This window comes from Narcine bancroftii, chromosome 7 (genome assembly GCF_036971445.1).
Source record: "Narcine bancroftii isolate sNarBan1 chromosome 7, sNarBan1.hap1, whole genome shotgun sequence".
Taxonomy (NCBI): Eukaryota; Metazoa; Chordata; class Chondrichthyes; order Torpediniformes; family Narcinidae; genus Narcine; species Narcine bancroftii.
In genome coordinates, this window is record NC_091475.1 from 211,252,725 (window position 1) to 211,278,833 (window position 26,109).

At 51.4% G+C, this 26,109-nt stretch overlaps 1 protein-coding gene across 10 annotated transcripts in view; it reads right to left on the reverse strand.

Moving 5' to 3' along the window:
- The window catches only part of LOC138739667 (arf-GAP with Rho-GAP domain, ANK repeat and PH domain-containing protein 1-like), a 200,240-nt gene that overhangs the window by 52,469 nt on the left and 121,662 nt on the right, over window positions 1-26,109 (reverse strand). For all 10 annotated transcript variants that reach the window (XM_069892186.1, XM_069892195.1, XM_069892196.1 and 7 more), the window contains 9 exons: window positions 21,023-21,143; window positions 17,281-17,492; window positions 16,846-16,952; window positions 15,867-16,066; window positions 7,749-7,834; window positions 5,438-5,620; window positions 3,770-3,944; window positions 3,176-3,307; window positions 1,344-1,479 (listed from right to left, as the gene is read on the reverse strand). In XM_069892186.1, coding sequence (XP_069748287.1) covers window positions 1,344-1,479; window positions 3,176-3,307; window positions 3,770-3,944; window positions 5,438-5,620; window positions 7,749-7,834; window positions 15,867-16,066; window positions 16,846-16,952; window positions 17,281-17,492; window positions 21,023-21,143 — 1,352 coding nt within the window. The remainder of the gene's footprint in view (window positions 1-1,343; window positions 1,480-3,175; window positions 3,308-3,769; window positions 3,945-5,437; window positions 5,621-7,748; window positions 7,835-15,866; window positions 16,067-16,845; window positions 16,953-17,280; window positions 17,493-21,022; window positions 21,144-26,109) is intronic.

Genomic DNA, 26,109 nt, shown 5'->3' on the forward strand with positions numbered 1-26,109 from the left:
TGCTGTTTGTCATCTATATTAATGATCTGGAGGATGGGGCGGTAAATTGGATTAGTAAATATGCAGATGATACTAAAATAGGGGGAATTGTGGATGATGAAGAGGGTTTTCAAAGATTGCAGAGGGATTTAAACTGCTTAGAGGAGTGGGCAGAAAGATGGCAGATGGAGTTTAATGCTGATAAGCGTGAGGTGCTTCATTTTGGAAAGAATAATTAAAGCAAGACATGTGGTAAATAGGAGGGCATTAAGAAAAGCAGTGGAGCAGAAAGATCTAGGAATAATGGTGCATTGTTCCCTGAAGGTAGGAGTGCATGTGGACAGGGTGGTGAAGAAGGTCTTTAGTATGCTTGCCTATATAAATCAGTGCATAGAATATAGGAGTTGGGAAGTAATGATGAAACTGTACAAGGCATTGGTGAGGCCAAATTTAGAGTACTGTGTGCAGTTCTGGTCACCGATTTATAGGAAGGATATTAGCAAGATAGAGAGAGTGCAGAGAAGATTTACAAAAATGTTGCCTGGGTTTCAGCATCTGGAATACAAGGAGAAATTGAGGAAATTAAGTCTTTATTCCTTGGAACGTAGAAGACTGAGAGGGGATTTGATCGAGGTGTTTAAGATAATGAGAGGGATAGATAGAGTTGATACGGAAAGGTTTTTCCCATTGAGAGTAGGAGAGATGGATACAAGAGGTCATGGGCTGAGAGATGACGGGCAAAGGTTTAGGAGTAACATGAAGGGGAACTTCTTTACTCAGAGAGTGGTTACTGTGTGGAATGGGCTTCTGGGAAAGGTGGTGGAGGCAGGGTCAATTTTGTCATTTAAGAAAGAGTTGGATGAGTATATGGATGAGAGGGGGATGGAGGGATATGGGCAGAGTACTGGTAGGTGGGATTAGAGGAGGGTACTTGGATCAATGCGGACGAGAAGGCCAAATTGGCCTGTTTCCGTGCTGTAATTGTTATATGGTTATATATGTACCACTGAGTTTCTACTAATAAAAGCCATGATTCCTGGTTAACTACACAGCCTTCATCTTCTTCATTAACTAGCACTTCAAATAGGGTTGAGAGGAAAAATACATCAGCCTTGATTGGAATGGGAGAGCAGACTTGAAGGGCTGAATGGCCAAATTCTACTCCAAAGTCTTAAGGTCTAAGGCACGGTCAGATAGATTTCTGCATTATAGGTGAATTAAGGGTTATGGGGAACAGGCGGGTAAGTGGAGCTGAGTCCACGGCCAGATCAACCATGATCTAAATGAATGGAGGAGCAGGTTGGACAGGCCGGATGGCCACTCCTGCTCCTATTTCTAATGTGCTTATGGGGAACGAGACCTACCCATGGGCAGCAGGACTGCTGACAGCAAGGCACACCACCTCACTCATGTCGATCCTTCCATTGGGGATGGAGCTTCTGTTGTTCTCATAATAACTGAGAACACCGTTGTCCAGAACACACCATCGCTTGCTGAACTCTGCAAAGGCGTCAGAAAATCAAAATCAGTGGTGGGGCTGGACAATGTTCACCGGGGACCCCTTACAAAGGGCATCAGCATCAAACCCCCCCCCCCCCCACACCGACCCACCCCACACGGACTCATCGGAGCCGAGATTCAGGGTCCTCGGGCGCTCAAGGGTCCCTGACCGTGTCGGAGGTTTGGATCTGGAGCTCGGGCGGCCGATGGACTGAACAGGACTCTGCGGGGACGCAGAGGCTGTGGGAAATGCTGGAGGCAAATCCACGGACATTCAGTGTCTCTGAAGGGCCTCTCATGCTCCTCTTAAATTTATAGCGCAGGAACAGAACAGGCCATTCCGGCCCACAAGTCGGTGCCACCCAATTTACCTACACTCTCGGGACATTTAAAATGGTGAGATGAAACCGGAGGCCCCCCCCCTCCCGACCCCGGGGAAAACCCATACAGACACAGGGAAAATGTACAAACTCCTTACAGACAGCGCGGTCCCAATCGCTGGCGCTGTAAAGTTGTTGCGCCAACTGTGCCGTGCTTATTCTTGGGGCACAGTGACTGTGTTTGCCGTACGGCAGGCTAGGTTGAAGTGCATTATGTGTATTACATTTTTAATGTTTTATTGTGTGACAAAAAGAGGAACCTTTGAACCTTTAAAGAGGGAGATTCTCTTCCCATCAGCGACCTGTTTAAAGGGTTTTCTTTGCCCACTGGGGACCCCTTTTCAAAGGGGAACCTGGTCTCCACGAGGTGACCCGCTTTTGAAGAGAAACTCAGTGGTGGGACTGAAAGCAGGGGGAAGCTCCGAGCATGGTGGGAGGGAATCACTTCTGGCAGCGATCCCTTTTAAAGACAATCACTCACAACATTGAGTGCAGGAGGCTTAGTCATGACCTTAATAAAACCATGAGGAGCCTGGATAAAGTGAATGCTCAGCCCTCCCCCCCCCCCACCCCCACCAGAGGTGAGAGGGGAGAAATTTGAGGGTCCTGAGGGGTAGCTTTTCCACATGGGTGGGGGGGGGGGTGTCATATCTGGGACGAGCTGCCAGAGGGAACTATAGAAGTGGGGACAATTACAACCAAGGGTGTAAGTTGTTCCCTCTTGCCTTTAACTCCCACAGCCTGGAATGTGGCAGTCGGCAGTATTCCTTCACCGAAGGCGGCATGGTTCGCTTAGCACTTGGCCCAATCTCATTACAGCGCCAGCGACCGGGTTCGAATCTGGCGCTGTTTGCAAGGAGTTCATACGTTCTCCCCGTGACCTGCGTGGGTTTCCTCCGGGGGCTCCGGTTTCCTCCCACTCTTCAAAATGAACGGGGGTTGTAGGTTAATTTGGTGTAATTGGGCTCATAGCCTGTTACCGTGCTGTCTGTCAAAATTAAAAAATGAAAGAAAGCTCAGTGCACTGGAGGACCGACATATTTTGAAGAGACCATCTTCACCAAGTACAGAGGATCCAGTTGCAGCTGGGATCTTTTGAAAGAAGGACATTTTATTAATTTTAATTTTGATTAAATTTAGATATACAGCACGGTCACTTCCTCCCCTTTGATTTAGGACCCCATTCTGAGAGAGACATTCAGTCTCTGGGACCCCTTTCCAAGAGGGGTTTCCTCACTGGGACCCCTTTTAAAGGGGGCGTCTCTTTTCAAGAGCTCGTGTGAATGAGTTCATGGCCCGGACAATCGGAGGCCTACCTTCTTTGGACTTCCTCTCTGTGATCGGCTTGCCCACCGAGGCGGTCTTGTGGAGGAAGCCATTGTGAGTGATGGAGGGAGGAGCCACGTAGTATTGCTTGTCCATGTGGCTGGATTCCAAGCGAGGGGTCTCTGCAAAACAACACAGTGCCTTATCCCAAACCTTGTGAACCACCTCCCAGCTCCGGTGCTGTGGTCTGATGCGCCATGACACAGAATGAGGACAACGCAGCACAGGCCCTTCAACCCATGGTGTGGGATAGGTGGGGGTGATGGGAGAGGGTGGAGGGTGGGTGGGGGTAGGTGGAGGATGGGTAGGGATAAGTAGGAGATGGGTGGGGAATGGGTAGGGGTGAGTGGGAGGTTAGTCGGGGGGGTAGGGTGTGGATGGGGAATGGGTAGGAGTTGGGTAGGGGAAAGGGTAGGAGTTGGGTAGGGTATGGGTGGGGTGTGGTTAGGGGGTGGGTGGGGAATGGGTAGGGGGTGGGACAGGGGTGAAGTTGGGGAATGGATAGAGTGGGTCAGGGGTGGGTGAGGAGGGGATGGGGATAGATGGGTTGAGGGTGGGTAGGGGTGTCCCACTCCAAGGCTCACCGGTGTTGCGGTTCTGAATGAGGAACTCCCCCTGCAGCAGCTGCCCAGTGTGGTGGGCCAGCTCGAGTGGGGTGGGGAACATGGGGTCTCCAGAGTTGCAGCCTGTATCGGCACCGCAGAACACCAACGCCATCGTCTCCTCCAGGTCGCTGGTCATCACGGCCGCGCACAGCGCCTGGAACACGGGGAGTCGGTCGTCACAGGCCCCATTTCCCTGTGATCTCACCCCCCCATCCCACCACCCGAATCCCACCCCCAATCCCACACCCCTACTGACTCCCCCCGTACTGAACACCCCTGCACTGACCACCCCCGCACACTGACCCCACACCACACCCTGCCCCAGTCTAACCCCCATCCACATATCTAGCTCTTCCCCCACCCTCTTCTCTCCTACTCCTACCCCTGCCCTACCCTCTCCCCTCCCCCAGCCCCACACCCACCCTCTCTGCCTGAGGGTTTGGCGGGAACAGAGACTCTCTCAACACTGAGGGGAGGTGAGATACAAACCAGAAGACATGGGTTAAGGGTGAAAGGGGAAAAATTTCGGGGGATCTTCACACAGAGAGGGGTGGGGGTGTGGAATGAGCTGCCATGAGATGGTGAATGTTGGCTCAATGTTAACATTTAAGAAGAATTTGGACGGGTTTATGTATGGGAGGGGAATGGAGGGATATGGACTGGGTGCAGATCAGTGGGCAGAAAAATGGTTCAACACAGACCAGAGGGCTGAAGGGGCCAGGTTCTGCGCTGTAATGTTCTATGGTTCTAACGAGGAAGCGTCTGGAAAAAGGGGACACACATCATGGACCACTGACCCCAGGGAGACCAGTCACCGACCCTTGACCCAAAGGGTCACTCATCACTGACTTCTGACCCCAGGGAGACCAGTCATTTACCCTTAACCCAAGGGGATTCCATCATTGACCCCTGACCCTGGGGTCCTTCCGCTGCAAACCCAGAACCAGGCAGCTTGAAATCACACTAACCCAAGACCCCTGGGAGTCCCATCACTGACCTCTGACTCAATGATACTTCCTTCACCCAGCGAGACCCAGGATGCGACCACCCTCTGGGTGACCCATGTCCAGGGCCTAGAGACATCAGTGTCTGAGCCCTGACCTGTAGGGGGCAATCCATTATGGGCCCATGACTCAGGGATCGATCCCATCATGGACCCCTGACCCAGAGAATGGATTCCCATTACGGAACCCTGACCCAGAGAATGAAATCCCACCACGGACCCCTGACCCAGGATTGATCCCATCACGGACCCCTGACCCAGAGAATGGAATCCTATCATGAACCCCTGACCCAGAGAATGGAATCCCATCACAAACCCCCAACCCAGGGATTAATCCCATCCTGCACCCCCAACCAAGGGATCAATCCCATTATGGACCCATGAGCCAGAGGATGGATTCCCATCATGGACCCCTGACCCAGAGACTAATCCCATCACAGACCCCTGACCCAGAGACTAATCCCATCACAGACTCCTGACCCAGAGAATGGAATCCCATCACGGACCCCTAACCCAGTGGATGGAATCCCATCACAGACCCCCAGCCTTGGGATTGATCCCATCACAGACCCCTGACCCAGAGGATGGAATCCCATCACAGACCCTTAACCCAGGGATTATCCCATCACAGGGCCCTGACCCACCTTGTCCAGCTCCTCCTGGTTCCCAAACAGCAGGTGAAAACGGCGGTACTTCCCCTCCCGGTACTTGGCACTGATGAACTGCTTGCGCTCCTGACTGCAGCTGCTCTCGCAGATGGCTTCACTTGGGGGTACATTGGCCCCCCAGAACTGATTTGCCTTTCGATTGCCTATGGAGTGGAAGAGCTGAGAACGGGATCAAGAGAAGAGTCCATCACTGACGGCAAGCCCCAGCATGAGCTCACTACAAGTCACCTTCAATATCCTCTCACTGCACACATACACCGGCCTCTAGTGTGACAAGAAGTGTTCCTTCTGCTTCATCATAGCGTGGTACGGTAGTTGATCGGAGGTCTGTACAGAGGGTGATCAAAACTGCTGAGTAGATCACTGGGGTTTCCCTTCTCCCTATCGACAAGGCCTCAGAGAATTATCAAAGACCCTTACCATCCAGCCCATAGTATCTTTCAGACACTACCTTCAAAGAAGAGGTACCGAAGCTTAAAAACCAGTCAGGGAAACAGCTTCTTCCCGCAGGCAGGGAGGCTAAAAACCCCCAAGTTACTTTGAGATTTAGTTTGGATCACTATGGATGCATGTTGTTTGTGTGTAGGGTGTGACTACGTGTGTGTGCGCTCTGGGGTCCAGAGATGTTCTGTTCCTTCGGGTTGAACAAACAATCCAATGACAATGAAATTCCTGGGCATCAACATCTCTGAGGATCTGTCCTGAGGCCTCCGCGTTGATGCAATTGTGAAGAAGGCTGGTCAGCGGCTATACTTCACAAGGAGTTTGAGGAGATTCGGCACGTCACCAAAGACTCTTGCAAATTTCTACAGGTGGACCGTGAAGAGCATTCTGACTGGTGCGGAGGGGCCAACGCTCAGGACAGGAAAAGGCGACAGAGGGTTGTGAACTCAGCCAGCGCCATCACAGGCACCAGTCTTCACTCCGTCAAGGACATCGACAAGAGGCGGGATCTCAAGAAAGCAGCCTCTATTCTCGAGGACCCCCACCACCCAGGCCGTGCCCTATTCACATTGCTACTGCCGGGAAGGAGGTGCAGGAGGCTGAAGATGAACACGCAACGGTACAAAAACAGCTTCTTCCCCTCCGCCACCAGATTCCTGAACAGACAATGAACCACAGACACGACCTCACTTTCTCTTCTCTTTGCACTAATTCATTTATTTTAAAAGTGTAATTTATAGCAACATTTGCCCTGAGACGCTGCTGCAAAACAACGAATCTTGTGACATGTTTATGACAATAAATTCTGATTTGAACTTGAATATGAAACAGCATTTCTCCAAAAAAACATACACACCCACACACAAACACATACACCCCCACACGCAAACACACACACACCCACATGCAAACACACCCCCACACACAAACACACCCCACATATAAACACACACCCACATGCAAACACACCCCCACACATAAACACACACACACAACCCCACATACAAATACAAATCCTCAGTGCGTGCCCCCACCCCACAGACACTGAATCTGGACCCTACTCAGGCTGCCCATCCGGATGGAGCTGAGCACTCCACCTCGCTCCATTAACGTTCTGCCGCTGCAAGCGGCTGGCTAGGGGTGGGATGATGACGTCATGACAACACTATCAGCCCGTGACCCGGGAGCGTGAATTTAAAAACCCCGACAGCCTGCATGGCGAGAGAGCACATTGGAGGCTACGTTCCTGCCATCAGTCCCGGAACTCACGGGAAGAAAATGAGTTTTAATGGGGGAGATCTTGGGTCGCCATTTCCTGATACAGGGTTCTTTCCCCCTCAGGGCGCGTGCATATGACATCACATTGGCAGACGGCAGCACGACACCAGTCACCCCTTCTCCATCAGCTCCAGGGGATGCCACGAGGCACTGCTCTTTGTGAAAGGGCCTTTAGCCCTTGTCTGTAAAAAGGGGGAGTGCAGATTTTCCTCCCCTAATGGAGCCGGCCTTGAAGCAGAGCCCTCCCATAAAAACATCTTCTCTTCCCCCCACCCCCACCTTTTCCCTCTGTCCCAGTTCTGCATTCACCGAGCCAACCACCCCCTATCAATTTGAACCCTTCCTCCCTCCTGTGCATATGCAGTTGTCACCTTTAGCCTGTGGGTCTGTACTCCTCCCCCTGGCCACTCGTCCCTTCTCCCCAGCCTGTTACTCCTACCTCGAAGAAGGGTTCAGGCCTGAAATGTTGCTGATGTATCTTTACCTCCTCTGGATGCTGCAAGGTCTGCTCCAGCCTCTCTGTGTCCTTGCTACAATCAGCGCATGCAGTCACTGGGCGAGTTACCTGAATCAGTTGCTGGGTCCACACCTTCTTGTCCATCTTCAAGCTGCGGACTTTGGAGATGCCTGGCCCCAGAGCTCGGTGCTCCCCTGTACGAGGTGAGAAGGGGGAGGGGGATGGGGAGATAAGGTCAGTGTCCGCCCACAGTCCGCACGAGAGTCCCCAACTTGGCCCCTGCCACCCAGCTGATCGAGGACACCACATCCCAAGGCAACCCACACTGCCTCAAGTAGTTAACGACATAAGAAACAAGAGCAGGAGTTGGCCATCTGGCCCGTCGAGCCTGTTCTGCCATTCGACGCGATCGTGGCTGATCTACTGATTGACTCATCTCCACTGACCTGCCTTTTCCCCATGTCCCTTAATTCCCCTACTCTGTAAAAATCTGTCCAGCCTTGTCTTAAGTACATTTACTGAGGTCGCCTCCCCTGCTTCAATGGGCAGAAAATTCCACAGATTCACCCCCCTCTTGGAAAAGCAGTTCCTCCTCATCTCCGTCCTAAATCTACTCCCCTGTCCCCCCAGTTCTGGTCTCCCCCACCGATTGGAATAACTTGTCTACCTCTATTTTACCTATCACATTCATAATCTTATGTTTCTCTCTCTCTCAGTCTTCCAAATTCGAGCGACTACAGTCCCAGACGACTCAGTTGTTGAGTTGTTACAGGGAACGCTGGGCACTGCAAGATCCCATGAGCAGGGGAGGAGCAGATCCTCAGTTCCTTGTCAGTTTGGGGGTGGCCCGCTTAGCGTAGCAGCTACAGCGCCAGCTAATGTAAATCGAATCTGGCGCTGTCTGTTTGTACGTTCTCCCCGTGACCTGCATGGGTTTCCTCCAGGTGCTCCGGTTTCCTCCCATCCTTCAAAACGTATGGGGTTTATAGGTTAATTTGGCACATAACTGTGTAGCACGGGCTCGTGGGCCGGAAGGGCCTGCTACTGCGCCGTATACCTAAATTTAAATTTAAAATTCAGCACTTCTCAAAAGGAGAGTGACAGCTTGAGGAGAGGCATCATGTTCAATCTACCTTAGTACAGTCCTTCCAAGTGAGGCCACATTTCAGTTGTGAACGTGCAGGAGTCATCTATTGATGTGGTCTCCCCTACGTCGGAGAGACCGGAACGCAGACCTGGAGGATCGCTCGACTGAGCACCCTCGCTCTTCCCGCATCAGTCACAGGGATCTCCCAGTTCAATTCGATGCCCCACTCCCGTGTGGACATGTCTGACCAAGGCTTCATGTACTGTCATACCAAGGCCACCACAAATTTGAGGAACAACGCTAATATTCCGTCTGGGCCCTGTGCAGCTGGACGACATTGACATCGAAATTTCGGTTTCTGCTGGCCCACTGCCTGTCCTCCATCTCTCCCCATCCCTCTATCATCTTTCCTCCAGTTCTCTACCCATTCCCCTCTCCATTTACAGAACCATAACACCCCCCACCCGTTTGCTGCTGTCCCCTCCCTCCCTTATCCACCTATTGCCCATGGGACTGCGCTCCTCCCCCTGCCCCTTCCCCCCACCTTTTCATTCGGGCATCTGTCTACATTAGGCTCATCCCTTGATGAGGGGCTCAAGCCTGAAACGTTGATTCTAGATCTTTGCTACAGACCGCCCCCAGTACTGTCCTCCCACAGTGACCCCTCCAGCACTGTACTTTTGGTTTTTTTTTAAATATACTTTATTTCACATGTACATCATTGCACAAATATACTGGAGTCACCAAACAATTATAAACACAAACCACAGGACAACTATCTAGTTATATTAAAATATTGCCATCCCTGTCAAGGATGACGTACACATCCCACGGTGCCCAGCGCTCCCAAAACCCCTCCATAGCTCCCGTGGACAGACAATGCTCATTTTCCAAAGACACCCGGGCGCGAATGTACCCCCGGAAGATGTCCAGCTCTTCAATGCTGGGGGAGACCAGGGCTGCTTGCTTCCATGAGCCACAGATGGACAGTTTGGCCAGGTCCAGGAGCAATGCGATCAGGACATCTCCTTTCCTTCCTGCTCCTTTCCTTCCTACCCCCTTCCTCACTGAGTGCCAAAGATAAAGAGGGTAGGGCTAAAATGCAACCAGAAGGCGAGGAGTAGCCTCTTCAGAAAGGCAAAGAGGGGCTGCAACCTTACACATCCAATGTACATGTGGTACACACTCTCCTGCCCGCAAAAGTAGCACGTAGCTGAGAGATCCGTGTACCGACTCAAAAGCTTGTTGTAGGGCACCACCTGATGTAATAGCCTCCACGCCAGGTCTCTGATGTACAAGGGGAAAATAAATCCCTGCATAGAGCAACCACCACTAGGGACATTGTTGACTGGCAGGTGGTAACGCCAGGTGCCATAGCGTGTCTCCGCGGTGGACCAGGGCAAGAATGTGAAAGGTACGGAGCAGCAACCTGTACAAGAACTTCCTCCCCGCCTCCCGGAATGGCACAGTGGGCATCGAGGAGAGATGGCTCAGGTTGTACGGGGCAGGATCCCAGGTGAGATGTCAGGGCCTGGGTCCAATGATCAACTCCGGGCTCACAGCTGGGTCACCACTCCCAACTGGTTTGTGGGGAGGGGGGGTCGTCTAGGCCAGAGACAAACATGTTCCAGCTTTTCAGTCAGGGCCGGTTATAACTTGGCAACCTCTGCAGAGCAGCACGGCTGACTCTCGCCGGAGGTAGCCATATGCCCTCGTGAAGGCAGAGGCTCCGTCGGAGAAAGTACATGGCCAGCATGTGCCAGCTGGGTGTGTGCTCAGCAGACAGGAATCTCTGCAGTGTCCTAAGGTGGAGGGCCACCAGCTGTGTACTATCACACACTGTCCACCCTCTGCAATGGGCAGACTGTCCACCCTCTGCAATGGGCAGACTCAGAACTGCTGCAGAGACCCAGTGTTTTCAGTTGCACCAGAAGAAGTCCACCAACTAAATGCTTGTGGTAAAGGCAGCAGGTGAGACCAAGGTGGCCAACTGGTACCAGAACATGGAGGCCACCAGCTGATTGATGACCACCACCCTGCCTCGGTAGTAAAGTACCCCAAGGAGGCCAGACCAGCGTCGACCAGGGAACGATTTTCGCTTCCAGACCCGCCAGTCCGCTAGTCAGGTTGGACTCAGGTGGAACCCCAAGTAGAGGAGATCCGTGGTGCTCCACGTGAATGGCTGCATCTCCTCTGGCCGGGAGTCAACCTGCCACTGACCCACCAAAAGACCGGAACATTTAGCCCAATTGATCTTGGCAGAGGATGCAGAAGAGAAGACCTGTTGGCACTCCCGCGTCTTCCGCAGGTCAATGGGGTCGGTGACCGTTAGGAGCATGTCGTGAGCGTAGGCCGAGAGGATGTTCTTCATGTCTGGCTCACATAGAACCATCCCTGTCAACCTCTTACGAAGAAGTCTCAGGAATGGCTCCACGCAGATGGCGTACAACTGGCCAGACATGGGGCATCCCTGACGTACTCCCCTGTCAAAGGGAATGGGGCAAGTCAAAGACCCGTTCACTTTTACGAGGCACTCTGTGGCAGAGTACAAGAGCCGAATCCGGCTTACAAAGTGCGGCCCAAACCCAAAAGCCTGTAGAGAACCCACTAAGTGGCTGTGGTCCACCCTGTCAAACGCCTTCTCCTGATCCAGGGAGAGAAAGGCTCTTTGTATACCAGTCTCCTGGGATAGATGGATCAGGTCCTAGACCAGATGGATATTGTCCTGGATGGACAGGATTGGGACGGTGTATGACTGGTCGGGGTGGACAATCTGCCCCAGCACAGAGCCCAGATGGTTGGGCAATGACCGGGCAAAAACCTTGTAGTCCAAGCAAAGGAGAGAGACCGGCTGCAAGTTCTTCAATAGGCAGAGGTCTCAATTCTTCGGCAGCAGGGCCACGACGGCTCTCTGCCACATAAGGGGCAATTCTCCAGTGGCCAGACTCTGCGTAGTCCTCACCCAGGACCTCCCAAAAAGCCCGGAGGAACTCTGTAGTCAGGCCATCCAAGCCAGGGGACTTTCCGCTCTTAAGCTGGTGCAGGGCCAGAGTCAGCTCACCCAGTGCTAGGGGAGCATCCAACTGCCCAGCTGCCTCCGGAGTAATCTTTGGTAGACCCTCCCACAGGACCCTGCATGCGTCCACATCTGATGGGTCCGGCGAGAACAAGTCTCCGTAAAAGAGCAAACAGCCAGGAGGATTCCTGCCGGAGTTGTGACAGAGGACCCACTGTCAGACAGCAACTTCACTATCTTCTTCCGTATTCCCCGGCTCTTCTCCAATGAGAAGAAGGGGAGTTACGGTCCAAATCATGGAGGAATTTGGATCTGTGACCTCAAGTACGCACCTTGGGACTGCGTAAGCCGCAGGTCCCTCAACGCATCTTTCTTCCTCTGGTGCTCCTGCCACAGGAGTGGGTCCTCAGGGGTCAGACCGAGACGAGACTCCAAGTCGAGCACCTCTATCTCAAAATGTCCGATCTCAGAGTTCCGTCCCTTGGTCGAGCCGCTGGAGTAGTCCTGACAGAACAGACGAATGTGGGCCTTGCTCACTTCCCTCCACAGCTGCAGGGAGCAGAATTCCTCCAGCCAACCCCTCCAGGTCATCCCGAAATTAATCCCGGAATCGGTCTTCCTCCAGCAACTGGTTGTTAAAGTGCCAATACGCGGACCTCACCTGGGGGCAGGATGGAATGAACACTGCCCAGACCAGATAATGGTCCGAGAATGCCACCGGCGCATGGAGGCAGCCAACACCCAGGAAACATGCATTCTGGAGACATATTCTGTCGGTCGATCCGTGAGCCTCCCCCTTCTCCACCCATCCTCGAATAAGCACATGAGTCCGGGTGGAGGTTCCACCAAACACTGACCAAGTCAAAAGAACCCACGAGCTCCCTCAGCAGCCTCATTGAGGCTTGTAAAATCCGAGGCCCAGAATGATCCCTGTCCTTGAGGGTGCAATTAAAATCACCCCTGAGGATAACACATTCCTCCTGGCTAAAAGACACCAGCAGGGCAGACACATCTCGAAACAGGCGTGCCTGCAGTGGGCCAGGCTCAGGGGCATAAACATTGACGAGATACAATGGTACACCATCCTGGTGCACAGCCAGATGAAGTAGATGGCCAGGCACCAGCTCCTGAACCTTTAGAATTTCGGGTCGGAAGGTCATGGCCAACAAAATTGCCACCTCGCTCAAAGTGCAGCTTAGTTGAATCGAGTAAACCTCCCCCACTGCGCCACTCCAAGAGCCAGGTAGATTAGTCTCCTGAAATGGTGTGGGTCTCCTGCACAAACCCTCCACTCTCCATGTCTACCAGCAGCAGTATCTGCAGGAACGACTTGAAATTGCACCATTCACTCTTAGTCAATTCTGACACCTTCCTTAACTTTTTAATGATGTTATAGAGGGATTGACAAACCCTGGGGAGATCCATCCAACAGGCAGCAGCCAACTGGGCTCTGTTCATTATCCCCCAGGTGTCCTTCAGGAACTCTCTCACATCCTCCACTGTGACGACCGTAGACCCAGAACTGGTAACAGCGAGGTCTGACAGCTCTGTGTCAAAAGAGTCCTCCTCGCCATATCCCACATTCTCGTCTCCCTCTGGGCAGGCACCCCCAATGAACAATGTGCCCACTTCTGTCCCTCTCGGGACCGAGGGAGACCCTGACACACCTTGAGCTAGGATCACAGGCGTGGCAGGGTTTATGCCCCCTTCACCACCACTTCCCAGTACAGGCGGCTCACAGACCCTTCTGGAATCCGAATGGAGGATACGCATTGTCCGAGACGTACCCTCCTCCACATCCTGGTCACCCACCACAGAATGGACTGGTGACTTATGAACTGAGGGGACTGGTGATCCAGGGGCCATCTGTCCCTCACCAGGAGGCCACTATCTGGGTGCATAGCCACAACAGGAGGTGGGTGCATAGCCACACCAAGGGATAGGTCCCCTCCCTCCTGCACAGATGAATCCCCCACAAACTCCAGATTTCCTCTGGAAGTGCAGCTCTGACAGAGGGCAGATCACCACCTTCAAGTGGCCCTGCCACATCAGCGCTACCCTCTAGCTCCAGAAAGTTACTCCGCATATGCGGCCTTTACTGGGGGTAAATCCCCTCCCTCAGCTTCCCCCGTTTCCCCTTCCGCAGACACGCGTCTCCTGCGCTTCATCTCACTTATTTTCTGAGGCAGAGAGACCTTCCATCCCTAAGGAATCCTCCGCCTCTGACACGAGAGGACACGGTCTCAAGATTCGGGGGAGTAGATTTAGGACAGAGATGAGGAAAAATAGTTTTTCCCAGAGAGTAGTGAATGTTTGGAATTCTCTAACCAGGTTGAGGCTGCTTCATTAGACATGTTTAAAATTCGGTTAGATAAATTTTTACATGATAGAGGAATGAGGGGATATGGGGAGAAGGCAGGTAGGTGGAGTTAGGTCATAAATTAGATCAGCCATGATCGTATTGAATGGCGGAGCAGGCTCAATGGGCCATTTTTGGCCGACTCCTGTTCCTACTTCCTATGTTCCTATGTACCCCATCACTTTCCCCAACTCCTTCGGGCCCCCAGGGAGTATCAGGTCCTCTGAATCAGGCCTGGAGGAAACCGCCGACTCTTTCAAAGGAAGGGTCTGGAGGTGTTTTGTCTTCCTTCGTGCTTTCCTCCCCGTAATGGGAATCCATCCTTCCCCACCATCCACCCCATGCGTTCCCCCAGTGCCCTTCGCCCCTGCCACATCAGGGATATCTACCCTACGGGGAGAAACAGCTGGAGGGGGGACAGCAGAGTAAGGGCCAGCTTTACCTCCCTGAAGGGCCAGCTTTGCCTCCCAACACTGACGAGATGGAGTGAGCAGCTCACCGGTAGGGCAATCCTTCCGAATGTGCCCACACCCCTTACATTCCCGACACCTTGGACGCCCCGTGGTCCAGTACACGGGATAAGTGTTCCCCTCTACATTCACCTGGAAACGTCCCTCAACATCCCTACCCCATGCCAACTGCATGAAAACAAGCCTTTTAAAGGCATACAAGGACGTAGCCAGGTACAGCAGGCTTATGGAGCATAATGGTGATGTCTGACTTAACCTCCCCCAGAGATCGCAGGTGCATCAGGGATAAGGGGGTACACGGCAGACAGGACCACCCTCTGCACGGGGGCCTCCACCGGCTCCATCGGAATGAAGAGCCTTCCCACCGTCAGCCCCTTATTAAGGGCCAGGCACACCTCTCCAGCAGGCCGCAAGAAAAACATAGTCTTGCCACGACTTTTATCTACCGCCTTGAGTAAGAGCTTTTAAAATGCTTTCCAGACCGAAGGACGGAGGTACAGTGCATTGAATGGCATTTTCTAAAGTCATTAAGCAGAAGGCCGATGCCGCTGCAGGACACCCGCCTCCAGGAGCTCCAACTGCTGCGTAGGTCCGAGGGGCCACCATCGTAGAGCTGCAGGCCGCCATGATGAAAGTCCTACGCAGTCAGTAATTATCGCACCTGCTGATAGAAAAACTGTCCTTCCACCAGCAGAGCACACAATTGAGGAGTCTCCAAAGCGCAGTGCAAGGAAGGGAGTGTGGTGGGAGTTTCCACAGGAATGTCTGTGCACTGATAACTACAAACTGCTGCTCCTCCGAGCGCAGGGAGAATGTCCTCCTCCAGGTCAGCCCGATCCTCTCTGGCCTCACTAATCCCAGGAGCTGTTGATAATCTTCAGCCCCCAGTCGTCCTGAGCAAAAGTCCTCGGTTGGGAGTGGCCCTTCCGACGATACCAACCCAACTCCCACTGAACTCCAGAAAAGGCCCCGGCAACCTGCCAGCCACTGCTGCTCCCACAGCACTCAGTCAAAGACCTTGCTGGGCAAAATCCTCTCTCCTCCTCCAAAAATGACCACCGCTGAGATGAGAATGTGTTCCCACACTTTTCAGCGACTTCTGGATTTGCACGACTCAATTTTAAAACCATAAATCCCTGGTCGACGTAGAGCTCCCACAGCACGACACTCCTCTCAGTACTGCCCCTCCCACAGTATGACCCCCAGTACTGCCCCTCCCACAGTGACCCCCCTCCCCCCAGTACTGGGCTCCCACAGTGACCCCCCCCCCACCCACCCCCATTAACTAAAGCACCTGCACATTTCTTGCACATGACCACACACAAGTTGATGGAGGCCCACTCTGGCCTGGGCGATCCACAATCCACACACTGGGTGTTCGGCTCCGAGGCCCAGATCTGCTCAGCCACCTCGTAGTTGGACAGTGCCTCAGCCGTTGCCTCCCTCAGGGCCTGCATCCATTCGTCCTTCTCCATGTCTGAATCAGCTACAAAGCTGTGTCAAGGGGGTGGGGGAGAAGAGATCAGTCAGTCAGGGCAGTGGGGGGACTTCCCGTCACGTCCTGGTAGGACTGACCAGGGCATGTACGAAGCAGTGTGGGTGGCAGCGTTCTCACGAACGGCAGGGACGTTAGCAGCTTTCCACTGGTCAGAAGATCAGATTCAACACTCACCCCACATAGTCCACACCATCCAGGGCCAGGCAGGGGTCGACCAGCTCTCCATCCGATCCCCGACACACTTCCTCCTTCATCCCCGACATACTCCCTCCCTCCATCCCCGACACACTCCCTCCTTCTGTCCCCGACGCACTCCCTCCTTCCGTCCCCGACACACTCCCTCCCCAACACACTCCGTCCTTCCATTCCTGACACACATCTTCCTTCCGTCCCCGACACACTCCCTCCTTCCATTCCCTACACACTCTCTCCCTCTGCCCCTACACACTGCCTCCCTCTGCCCCTACACAGTGCTTCCCTCCATCCCCTACACACTCCCTCCCTCTGGCCCAAACACAACAGCTCCCTCTACCACCGACACACGGTGTGGAGCACAGGTGAGGGGAGAGGAGGGCAGGGGTTGGGAGGGCAGGGAAAGGGAGGAGAGGGGAGGGGATCAAGGGAATGGAGGGGAGAGGAGAAGAAAGGAGGGGAAGAGAGTGGAGATGAGGGTAGGGGAGAGAAGTGGAGGGAGGTGATGTAATTGGAGGGGAGGTGTGGAGGGAGGGAAGGGAAGGGGAGAGAATAATGGAAGGATGGGGGGAGGGGAGGGTACCTGAAAGTCCTGTATGGCGTTGTGAGATCAAATCCCCTCCGGTCTGTCTCCTTCACTGTGGCCACGTTCATTTCCACGGAGGTGATGCCCGTTCCAAGGTGATGGTCCTGCCGGTCAGAACAACAACTGCCATGACTATCTCTCAGTGTGAACCCCCTCAGTGCTGACCCCCCCCCCCCACAGAGTGAGACCTCCCCCAGTACTCCCACATTGGTTTCAGCCCCCAGTTCCTGTTTATGGGTCGAAGGCAAGGTTGAACGAGATGGGCCAAAGGTCCTGTTTCCACCACGTGAGACTCTCTGAGTGGGAGCGCCTCTCGAGACAATGTGCTCTTGATGTGTGGAAGGAGAGCTAGCACCATTACAATGGGGAAAATGGCCTTTTGCAGAGGTGGAGCCCTCCACCCTGGTGTGTGTGAGATGTGGAGGGGCTCACCTCCTCGCTCTTGTACAGCCACACCTTGTCCCCGCGGACCGACACAAAGATCTTCTTCCGAGAGGCCCGCAGCTCCAAGTATCCAAACTTCTCGCCAAGTTCCGAGATGCTTTCCTGCAGGAAGTATTCTGAAGCCCGTATCGCTCTCAGCTCCTGCTCCCTCTTCTCTCCCATCGTCTGCTGGATCACATGGACCCAATCGTTCCGTTCACCTGTGGCCCACACAGAGGTATGAGCCCAGACTGTGGACCCTAACATGCTCTCTCTCTCTCTCCCCTACTAATCCTCAACCCCCCTGACCTCCCTTCATCATCTCTCCTTCCAACACTCCCACACTCTCCCTCTCTTCAAACCCTCCCCCCCCACTTCTCCTTCCAATGCTGTCCCTCTCTCCCTCCTAATATCCCTCCCCTCAACTCCTCATCCCTCCACATTACATCCTTCCAACCCTCCATCTTTCTGTCCAACTCTCCCTCTCCCTCCCTCCTGCCCACCATCCCCTCAAACTTTCCTCCTGCCTCCACACCATCTCTCCTTCCAACCATCCATCTCTCCCTCCTCCCTCCACACCATCTCTCCTTCCAACCATCCATCTCTCCCTCCTCCCTCCACACTATTTTTCCTTTCAACCATCCCTCTCCTTCTCTCCACATCATCTCTCTGTCCAACCATCCATCTCTCCCTCCCTCCACACCATCTCTCCTTCCAACCATCCATCTCTCCATCCTCCCTACACACCATTTTTCCTTCCAACCATCCATCTCTCCTTCTTCTCTCCACATCATCTCTCCGTCCAACCATCCATCTCTCCCTCCCTCCACACCATCTCTCCTTCCAACCATCCATTTCTCCTTCCCTCCAACACTGAAGTGTCCGGATTGTAGGTAGCGAGGACAGTTGCCAAAGACTGCAGCAGGCTCTTGATCAGTCGGGCAGGTTGGTCGAGGAATGTTTAATACAGAGAAATGTGAGGAGTTCCATTTTGGGTGGGCTAACGCGGGTAGGACCTTTTACAGTGGATGGGAGGGATCGGGGAGTGTTGTAGAGCAGAGGGATCAAGGAGTCCAGGTACATAGTACCTTGACTGTAGTGTCACAGGTAGATAAGGAAGTCAAAAAGGCTTTTGGCACATTGGCCTTCATCAGTCAGAGTATTGAGTACAGACGCTGGGAGGTCACGTTGCAGTTGTATAAGAAATAAATCATGAAAATCTGTAGACTTGATGGTAGAAGTAAAAACACATAATGCTGGAGAAACTCAGCAGGTCCAAAGAATCTCTTTTATGGACACTGAGTTTCTCCAGCGTTGTGTGTTTTTACTGCAGGTGCACCAGACATTGGTGAGGCCGCATTTGGAGCATTGTGTTCAGTGTTGGTGTGGTGATCCCTGGAATGCATATTTGGATGTAGAATGTAGTTGCTCGGTGCTGGCCGGTGTGAAGGACCGGTGCTATAGGCCGCTTGCACGTCAGTGTGCCTGTCCATTGCTCCTGGCTCAGATTGGGACTAGGCTCGTAGATGACCAATGCTGCCACGTCCTTGCTAATAAAATTGAACCGCAGTCAATAACTCACGAGGCAGGAGTTATGCGAATCACATGGGATTTTATTAGCAAGGATGTGGCAATGTTGGCCATCTACGAGGTTAGTCCCAATGTGAGCCAGGAGCAGTGGACAGGAACACTCATGTGCAAGCAAGAGGGCTACCTCCCCCTAGTCAGCCTCGAGCTCTGGTCCTCCACACCAGTTAGCAGCAAGTAACTACATCCTACATACATGCATGCAATTCCAGGGTCACCAGAGTTGGTCATCATGCTGCAGGAAAGACATCGAGCTGGAGAGGGGCAGAGAAGATTTACGAGGACAATTCCAGGACTCAGGGATCTTGAGCTGCAGGGAGAGGTGGAGCAGGCCAGGGCTATATGCCTTGGAGTGCAGGGGGATGAGGGATGATCTCAGAGGTGGACAAAATTATGAGGGGAATATATCAGGTGAACGCAGAGTCCTCTGCCCAGAATAGGGGAACTGATAACCGGGGGACATGGGTTTATTAGGGTGAGGGTGGGGAGAGTTTTAACGGGAACCTGAGGGGTCACATTTTCACACAGAGGGTGGTGGGGGGTGTGCAATGAGCTGCTGGAGGAGGGGGTTGAGGCAGGTGCTATTGCAATGTTGATGGAACATTTGGACGGATTGGACGGGTTTAGAGAGATATGTGGGTGGGACATTTTGGTCGGCGTGGGCAAGTTGAGTTGAAGGGCCTGTTTCCATGCTGTGTGGCTCCAGGATTATCCTCCAAACCTCCCATTTTCTCTTTCCAATGTCTTCTCCCTCCTGACCCCTTCCATCCAATTACCCCTTCCTCCCTCCCACCTTCACTCCCTCCAAACCTCCATCAAAACCCTCCCTCCATGCATGTTACCATCGCTCCCTCCAAACCTCCCATCCATTTCTCCCTTCAACCCTGCCTCCAAAACTCCTCCCTCTCTCCCTCCCTACCTCGCTCTGCCCTCCAACAAGCCCACACCATTCAGTCATCAAATGCAGACCCTGGCCCACATTGCAGACGAGCTCGGTTGGAAGGAGAGGTGGTTGAACGAGACAAGGTGGGGAGGGTTCACGGTAGGTGGAGGGTTGCAGGGGAAGCAGTCGGGGGAGATGTGAGGGAAGCGGTGTGCAGTAATGTGTGGGGGAGGGGTCCAGGAGGGGGAGAGGGGTCAGGGAGGAGGGGCCAGGGAGATAGGGAGGAGAGGCGGAAGACAGGGAGGGATCAGTGAGATGGGGAGAAGGGGAGGAGGAGGGGTAATGGAGGGATCAGGGAGTAGGGAGAGGGTCAGGGAGACAGGGTCTGGGAGACATGGGGAGGAGTCAGGGAGACCATGAAGGGTTAGGGAAGGATCAAGGAGAAGGGAGAGGGTCGGGGATACAGGGTCTGGAAGACTTGGGGAGGGATAGGGTAGAGGGGGTAGGGACCGGGGAGACAAGGAAGGGTCGGGGAGACAGAAATAGCGGTCGGAGAGATGGAAAGAGGGGTCAGGGAAATGGGGAGGGATCAAGGAGAAGGGAGAGGGTCGGGGATACAGGATCAGGGAGATGGGGAAGAGGTCAGGGAGTCATGGGGAGGGGTTAGTGTGGTGTGAGGTGCAGGGGAGGGTCTGGTGGGGTGTGTTGGGAGGTGCATTGGGGTTTGCCATTGGGGATGTGTTGGCAGTGCGCTGAAGGGTGCACAGGGAATGTGTTGATGCACTGGGAGCTGCGAGAGTGCGTTGAGGAGTACGTTGGGGTGTGCTGAGGAGTGCGTCTGGGTGTGTTGGTGCGTGTTGGTGAGTGGACGTTGGTGCGCTTGATGAGTGAGTGTTTCGTATTGGTGCATGTTGGTACGCATTGGTACGTGTTGGTAAGTGCGTTGATGATTGTGTTGGTGCGCGTTGGTATGTGTTGGTGAGTGTATCAGTGCGCGATGGTGTGCTTCGGTGCACATTGGTGTGCATTGGTACACATTGGTGTGCATTGGTACAAGTTGGTGTGCATTGGTACATGTTGGTATACATTGGTGTGCATTGGTACATGTTGGTGTGCATTGGTACGTGTTGGTGTGCATTGGTACAAGTTGGTACACGTTGGTGAACATTGGTACGTGTTGGTGCACATTGGTACATGTTGGTACATCTAGGTACGTGTTGGTACAAGTTGGTACATGTTGGTACACTGGGTGCTGCGGGGGTTGCCGACAGACCCACTCACCATCACTCTCAGCCCGGAACACAAAGGTGCGGTTCGAGGTGACAACCTCGAACTTCTGCTCGCCAACGTAGGAGACGCGGGTTATGGACCTCACCGAGATGACTCGCTTGGAGTAAATGTCCTGCAGAGCAAGAGGGAAGGAAAGCTCAGAGCAGGAAGTCTCCATCTGGGCCCTGTTACCATTGCTGCCTCAGGTTCTGCCCCTTCCCCCTGACCTGCCAACCTCCACTGGGTCTCTCAGCGGAGACAATCCCAAAGGTTCACCAGCTCCTGAAGGAAGAACCTCCTCTTTGTCCTCTGAACGGACACCAATTGAATTTTGCCCCGTGCACCATGACACAGTAAGAAATGGTGTTTTGTGTGCTATCCAGTCAGGTCAACTCATACCACAGCAAGTCCAATACTCAGCAATAAACAAAATAAGTCATAACCTTAATAATAGTGCAGAGGGAAATGTTACAGAACCAGCGACCCAGGTTCAAATCCCACACCACCCGTAAGAACTTTGTGTGTTCTCCCTGTGACTTAGGTGCTTTTACCGCGGGACCTCCGGTTTCCTCCCACCCTTCAAACGTGTACATGGTTGTAGGTTCATTTGGATATAACAGAGGTCTACAAGATTGTGATGGTGGACAGCCAGCACCCATTTCCCAGGGCCAGATCAGCAAACACCAGAGGACATCTGTACAAAGTGAAGGGAGGGAAGTTTAGGGGAGAAATCAGGGGTTTCTTTTACACAGAGAGTCGTGGGTGGAATGCCTTGCTGGGGATGGTGGTGGAGGCTGAAACAATGAGGGGCCTTTAAGAGACCCTTAGACTGGCACACGGATGGAAGAAATGAAACAGGAATAGTCTGCAAACGCTGAGATTGTAGTGAACACACCGAAATGCTGGAGGAACTCAGTTGGTCTCGCAGCGTCCACTGGAGACAAAGGTACATCGCCAACATTTCGGGCCTGAGCCCTTCTTCGAGGAATGAGCTAAGGGCAGGAAATGTGAGAAAGTCTCAGAATTCAGACAGTGCCAGCGGGAGAGGAATCCAAGCCAACAAAGGGTGTTCATTGGAAATGATAGTAGGAGACGAGATAAGAATTTATTGTAGCGGCACCACGGCGGCACTACAACTCCCATGAGGCATCAAACCGGTCACGTGACATCAGTGTGTGATGACATCAGTGTGGGTTGAGCGCGCGATTCAGGCTTTTAAAAGGTTGTGCGGGTGACGATGAAGAGTAAATTGGTTTGATTCACTCTAGAAACGCCTTGTGTGGTTATTTCGTCAAGTCCACTGCGGTTCCAGTGGCCACATTATCATGTTTTTGTAAAAGGAGACGGAATGGAGAGACAAACCATATAACAATGACAGCACAGAGACAGGCCAGTTCGGCCCTTCTAGTCCAGTCTGAACACCTTCTCCCACCTAGTCCCATTGACCCACACCCGGACCATAATCCTCCACACCTCTCTCATCCATATAACTATCCAACTTTCCTTTAAATATTAAAATCAAGCCCACATCTACCACTTCGGCCAGAAGCTCATTCCACACTCCCACCACCCTCTGAGTGAAGGAATTCCCCCTCATGTTTCCCCTAAACACTTCCCCCTTCAATCTCAATCCGTCCTCTTGTTTGAATCTCCCCCACTCTCAATGGAAAAGCCTGTCCACGTTGACTCTATCTGTCCCCCTCGTAATTTTAAAGAGCTCTATCAAATCACCCCTCAATCTTCCACTCTCCAGAGAATAAAGTCCCAGCCTGCTCATCCTTTCCATGTAATTCAAACCCTGAAACCCCAGCAACATTCTCGTAAACCTCCTCTGCACTACCTCTCTGTACTGTTTATATCCTTCCTGTAATTCAGCGACCAAAACTGCACACAATATTCCAAATTTGGCCTCACCAATGCCTTATACAACTTCAACATGACATCCTGCACTCAGTACTCTAATTTATGAAGGCCAACGTACCAAATGCTTTCTTCACCACCCTATCGACATGTGACTCCACTTGCAGGGAATTATGTACCAGAATTCCTAAATCCTTTGTTCTACTGCACTCCACAATTGTCCACCATTTAACGTGATGATCTTTGCTGATCAGTTCTACCAAAATGTACCACCTCACATTTATCATATTAAACTCCATCTGCCATCTTTCAGCCCACCTAATTGTCCTATATCCCACTGCAAGCTTTGAAAACCTTCTTCACTGTCCACAACACCACCAATCTTCATATAATCTGCATACTTACTAATCCAATTTACCAGCCTATCATCTGGATCATTAATATAAATGACAAACAACAATGGACCCCGTACTGATCCCTGAGGAACTCCACTAGTCACCAGTCTCCAATTTGACAAGCAATTTTCCACCACTACTCCCTGGTATCTCCCATCCAACCACTGTTGAATCCATTTCACTACTTCCACATTAATACCTAATGCCTGAATCTTCCTAACTAATGTCTAATGTGGAACCTTGTCAAAGGCCTTACTAAAGTTCATTTACACAATATCCACAGCCTTCCCCTCGTCATAATACCTCCTCGAAAAACTCTATTAGATTTGTTGAACATGATCTAGCACGTACAAAACTGTGTTGACTACTCCTAATCCATCCCTGTCTTTCCAAATAATTGCATATACCATCTCTAACAACACTCTCCATTAATTTACCCACCACCAACGTTGGACTCACAGACCTATAATTACCAGGTTCACTTTTGGACCCTATTTTAAACAACTGAATCGCATGAGCTGCCGTCCAATCCACCGGCACCTCCCCCATGGCCAGTGACATTTTAAGTATTCTGAGCGCCCCCACTATTTGTACACTAACCTCCATCAGGGTCCTAGGGAATATCTTGTCAGGGCCCAGAGATTTATCCACCTTTAAAATAGCCAGTACCACCTCCTCATTAATCTGCATATTATCCCTGTCCTCACTACCAGATTTCCTTACTTCACCTGGCTCAATATTCCATTCCTTAGTGAATACTGAAGAAAAAAATAATTTAAAATTTCTCTCTCTCTTCTGACTTCTCACCTAACCTACCCCTCTGATCCTCAAGGGCCCCAATTTTATCCCTCACTATTCTTTAACTTTTTTTTTTTTAATTTTATTTTTCACACTATAAACCATATTGACCAAGATACATACAGACATTTTTCTTCTTAAATATATACAGTGTCGGGAGGAGTCACGTGATGGAGTAGTGGCCGGACGGTGAACTCCAGCCCTCTCCAGAAAAGTCGGGAAAAACAAAGGAAAACACAAAGGCACAGAAATAAAAGTTACAGAAAAGTGAGTATAAAGGTGGAAAGAAGATGGCGACAAAAAAAGAAAAATCGAAAGCAACGGTAAGAAGAGAGGAAGAGAAGACAACGGAGGAAAAAGGTGAAGCCCTTACCTGTCCGAAGAGGCCCGCTGTGGAGAGAGAAACCCGCTCCCTCAGGTCGGTAAATAATGGACTACAAAAATGGCTCGCTGAGCCGAGTAAAAGTGCGCAACCGCGCATGCGCGAGGAAAAAAACACACCGACGGGAGGGGGGACCAGCTGGGGAGTCGATCTCCACAGCCGGCAACGACAGCTGCAGAACACCTGCAGCAAGAAGAGACCACAGAAGACAATGGAAACAAGAAAGAAGAGGAGGAAAGGGCAACAAAGAAACAACAGATGGCCAACCCAGAGGAAGAGGAAGAGGAAGAGGAAGAGTACAGTGAAATAGAAGAAGAAAAGAAAGGCAAGGTAAAGGATATACTTGCTCTTATTAAAGGATACATGGAGTCATTTAAAGAATGGCAAACACAGGAATTTAAGGATTTAAGAAAAAGAATAAACAACACAGAAGAGAAAATAAATAAAATGGAGATGACCTTAACAGAAATGGGAAAGAAAATGGACAAGATGGAAGAACGGGCAGTAGCAGCAGAAATGGAGGTAGAAGACTTAAAAAAGAAATTGGAGGAATCTAATAAAAAAACTAAAGAGACACAAGAACTACTAGCTCAAAAAATAGATACAATGGAAAATTATAACAGAAGAAATAACATAAAGATAGTGGGCCTTAAGGAAGATGAAGAAGGCAAGAATATGAGGGAGTTTATAAAAGAGTGGATCCCTAAGACCCTAGGATGTCCAGAACTACAGCATGAAATGGAAATAGAAAGGGCACATAGAGTATTGGCCTCTAAACCACAACCACAACAAAAACCAAGATCTATTGTAGTAAAATTCCTAAGATATACTACAAGAGAAAAGGTACTGGAGAAGACAATGGAAAAAGTAAGAGAGGGCAACAAACCACTGGAGTATAAAGGGCAAAAAATCTTCATTTATCCAGATATAAGTTTTGAACTCCTAAAGAAGAGAAAAGAGTTCAATACAGCAAAGGCGATTTTATGGAAGAAAGGGTATAAATTTATACTAAAGCATCCAGCAGTATTGAAAATATTTATTCCAGGACAACAAAACAGACTATTCTCGGATCCAGAAGAAGCACGAAAATTTGCAGAACAATTACAAAAATAGACTGAGGGAGGAAGACGGGTAATGAGAGTAAAAATGATCACGATTGATATGTATGCGGGTAAAGACAAAAATAGACTGAGGGATGAAGACGGGTAATGAGAGTAAAAATGATCACGATTGATATGTATGCGGGTAAAGAGGTATAAGAGTGAATAGAGACAATGTGCATACGTGAATGTATCTGTACTTAGAGGAAAATATAGATAGTATAGACAAGAATTAATAAGGGAAGGTAATGGAATAGAGAGAATAAGGAGGGAATTAAAAGAGTGACCTTTGTGACATATGAAAAGTGAAATCTTTTCTGGGGGGGGTGGGGTGGGGGGAAATAGCGGTCACTGCAAAATCAGTTGACGCTTGCGAGTGGATTCGCAAATCCAAATGGAGAGGGGAGATGTGGTTGTCCGACAAGGGATAAAGGACAACTCAGGAGGGGAAGGGGAGATTGGGGCTAAAGAAGTTTTAAATAGGAGAATAAGGAAAATGTTTGATGTTGTAGGAATGTTGTCTTATAAAGAGTTGAAAATAAGAAAACAGAAATGGAAAAGGAG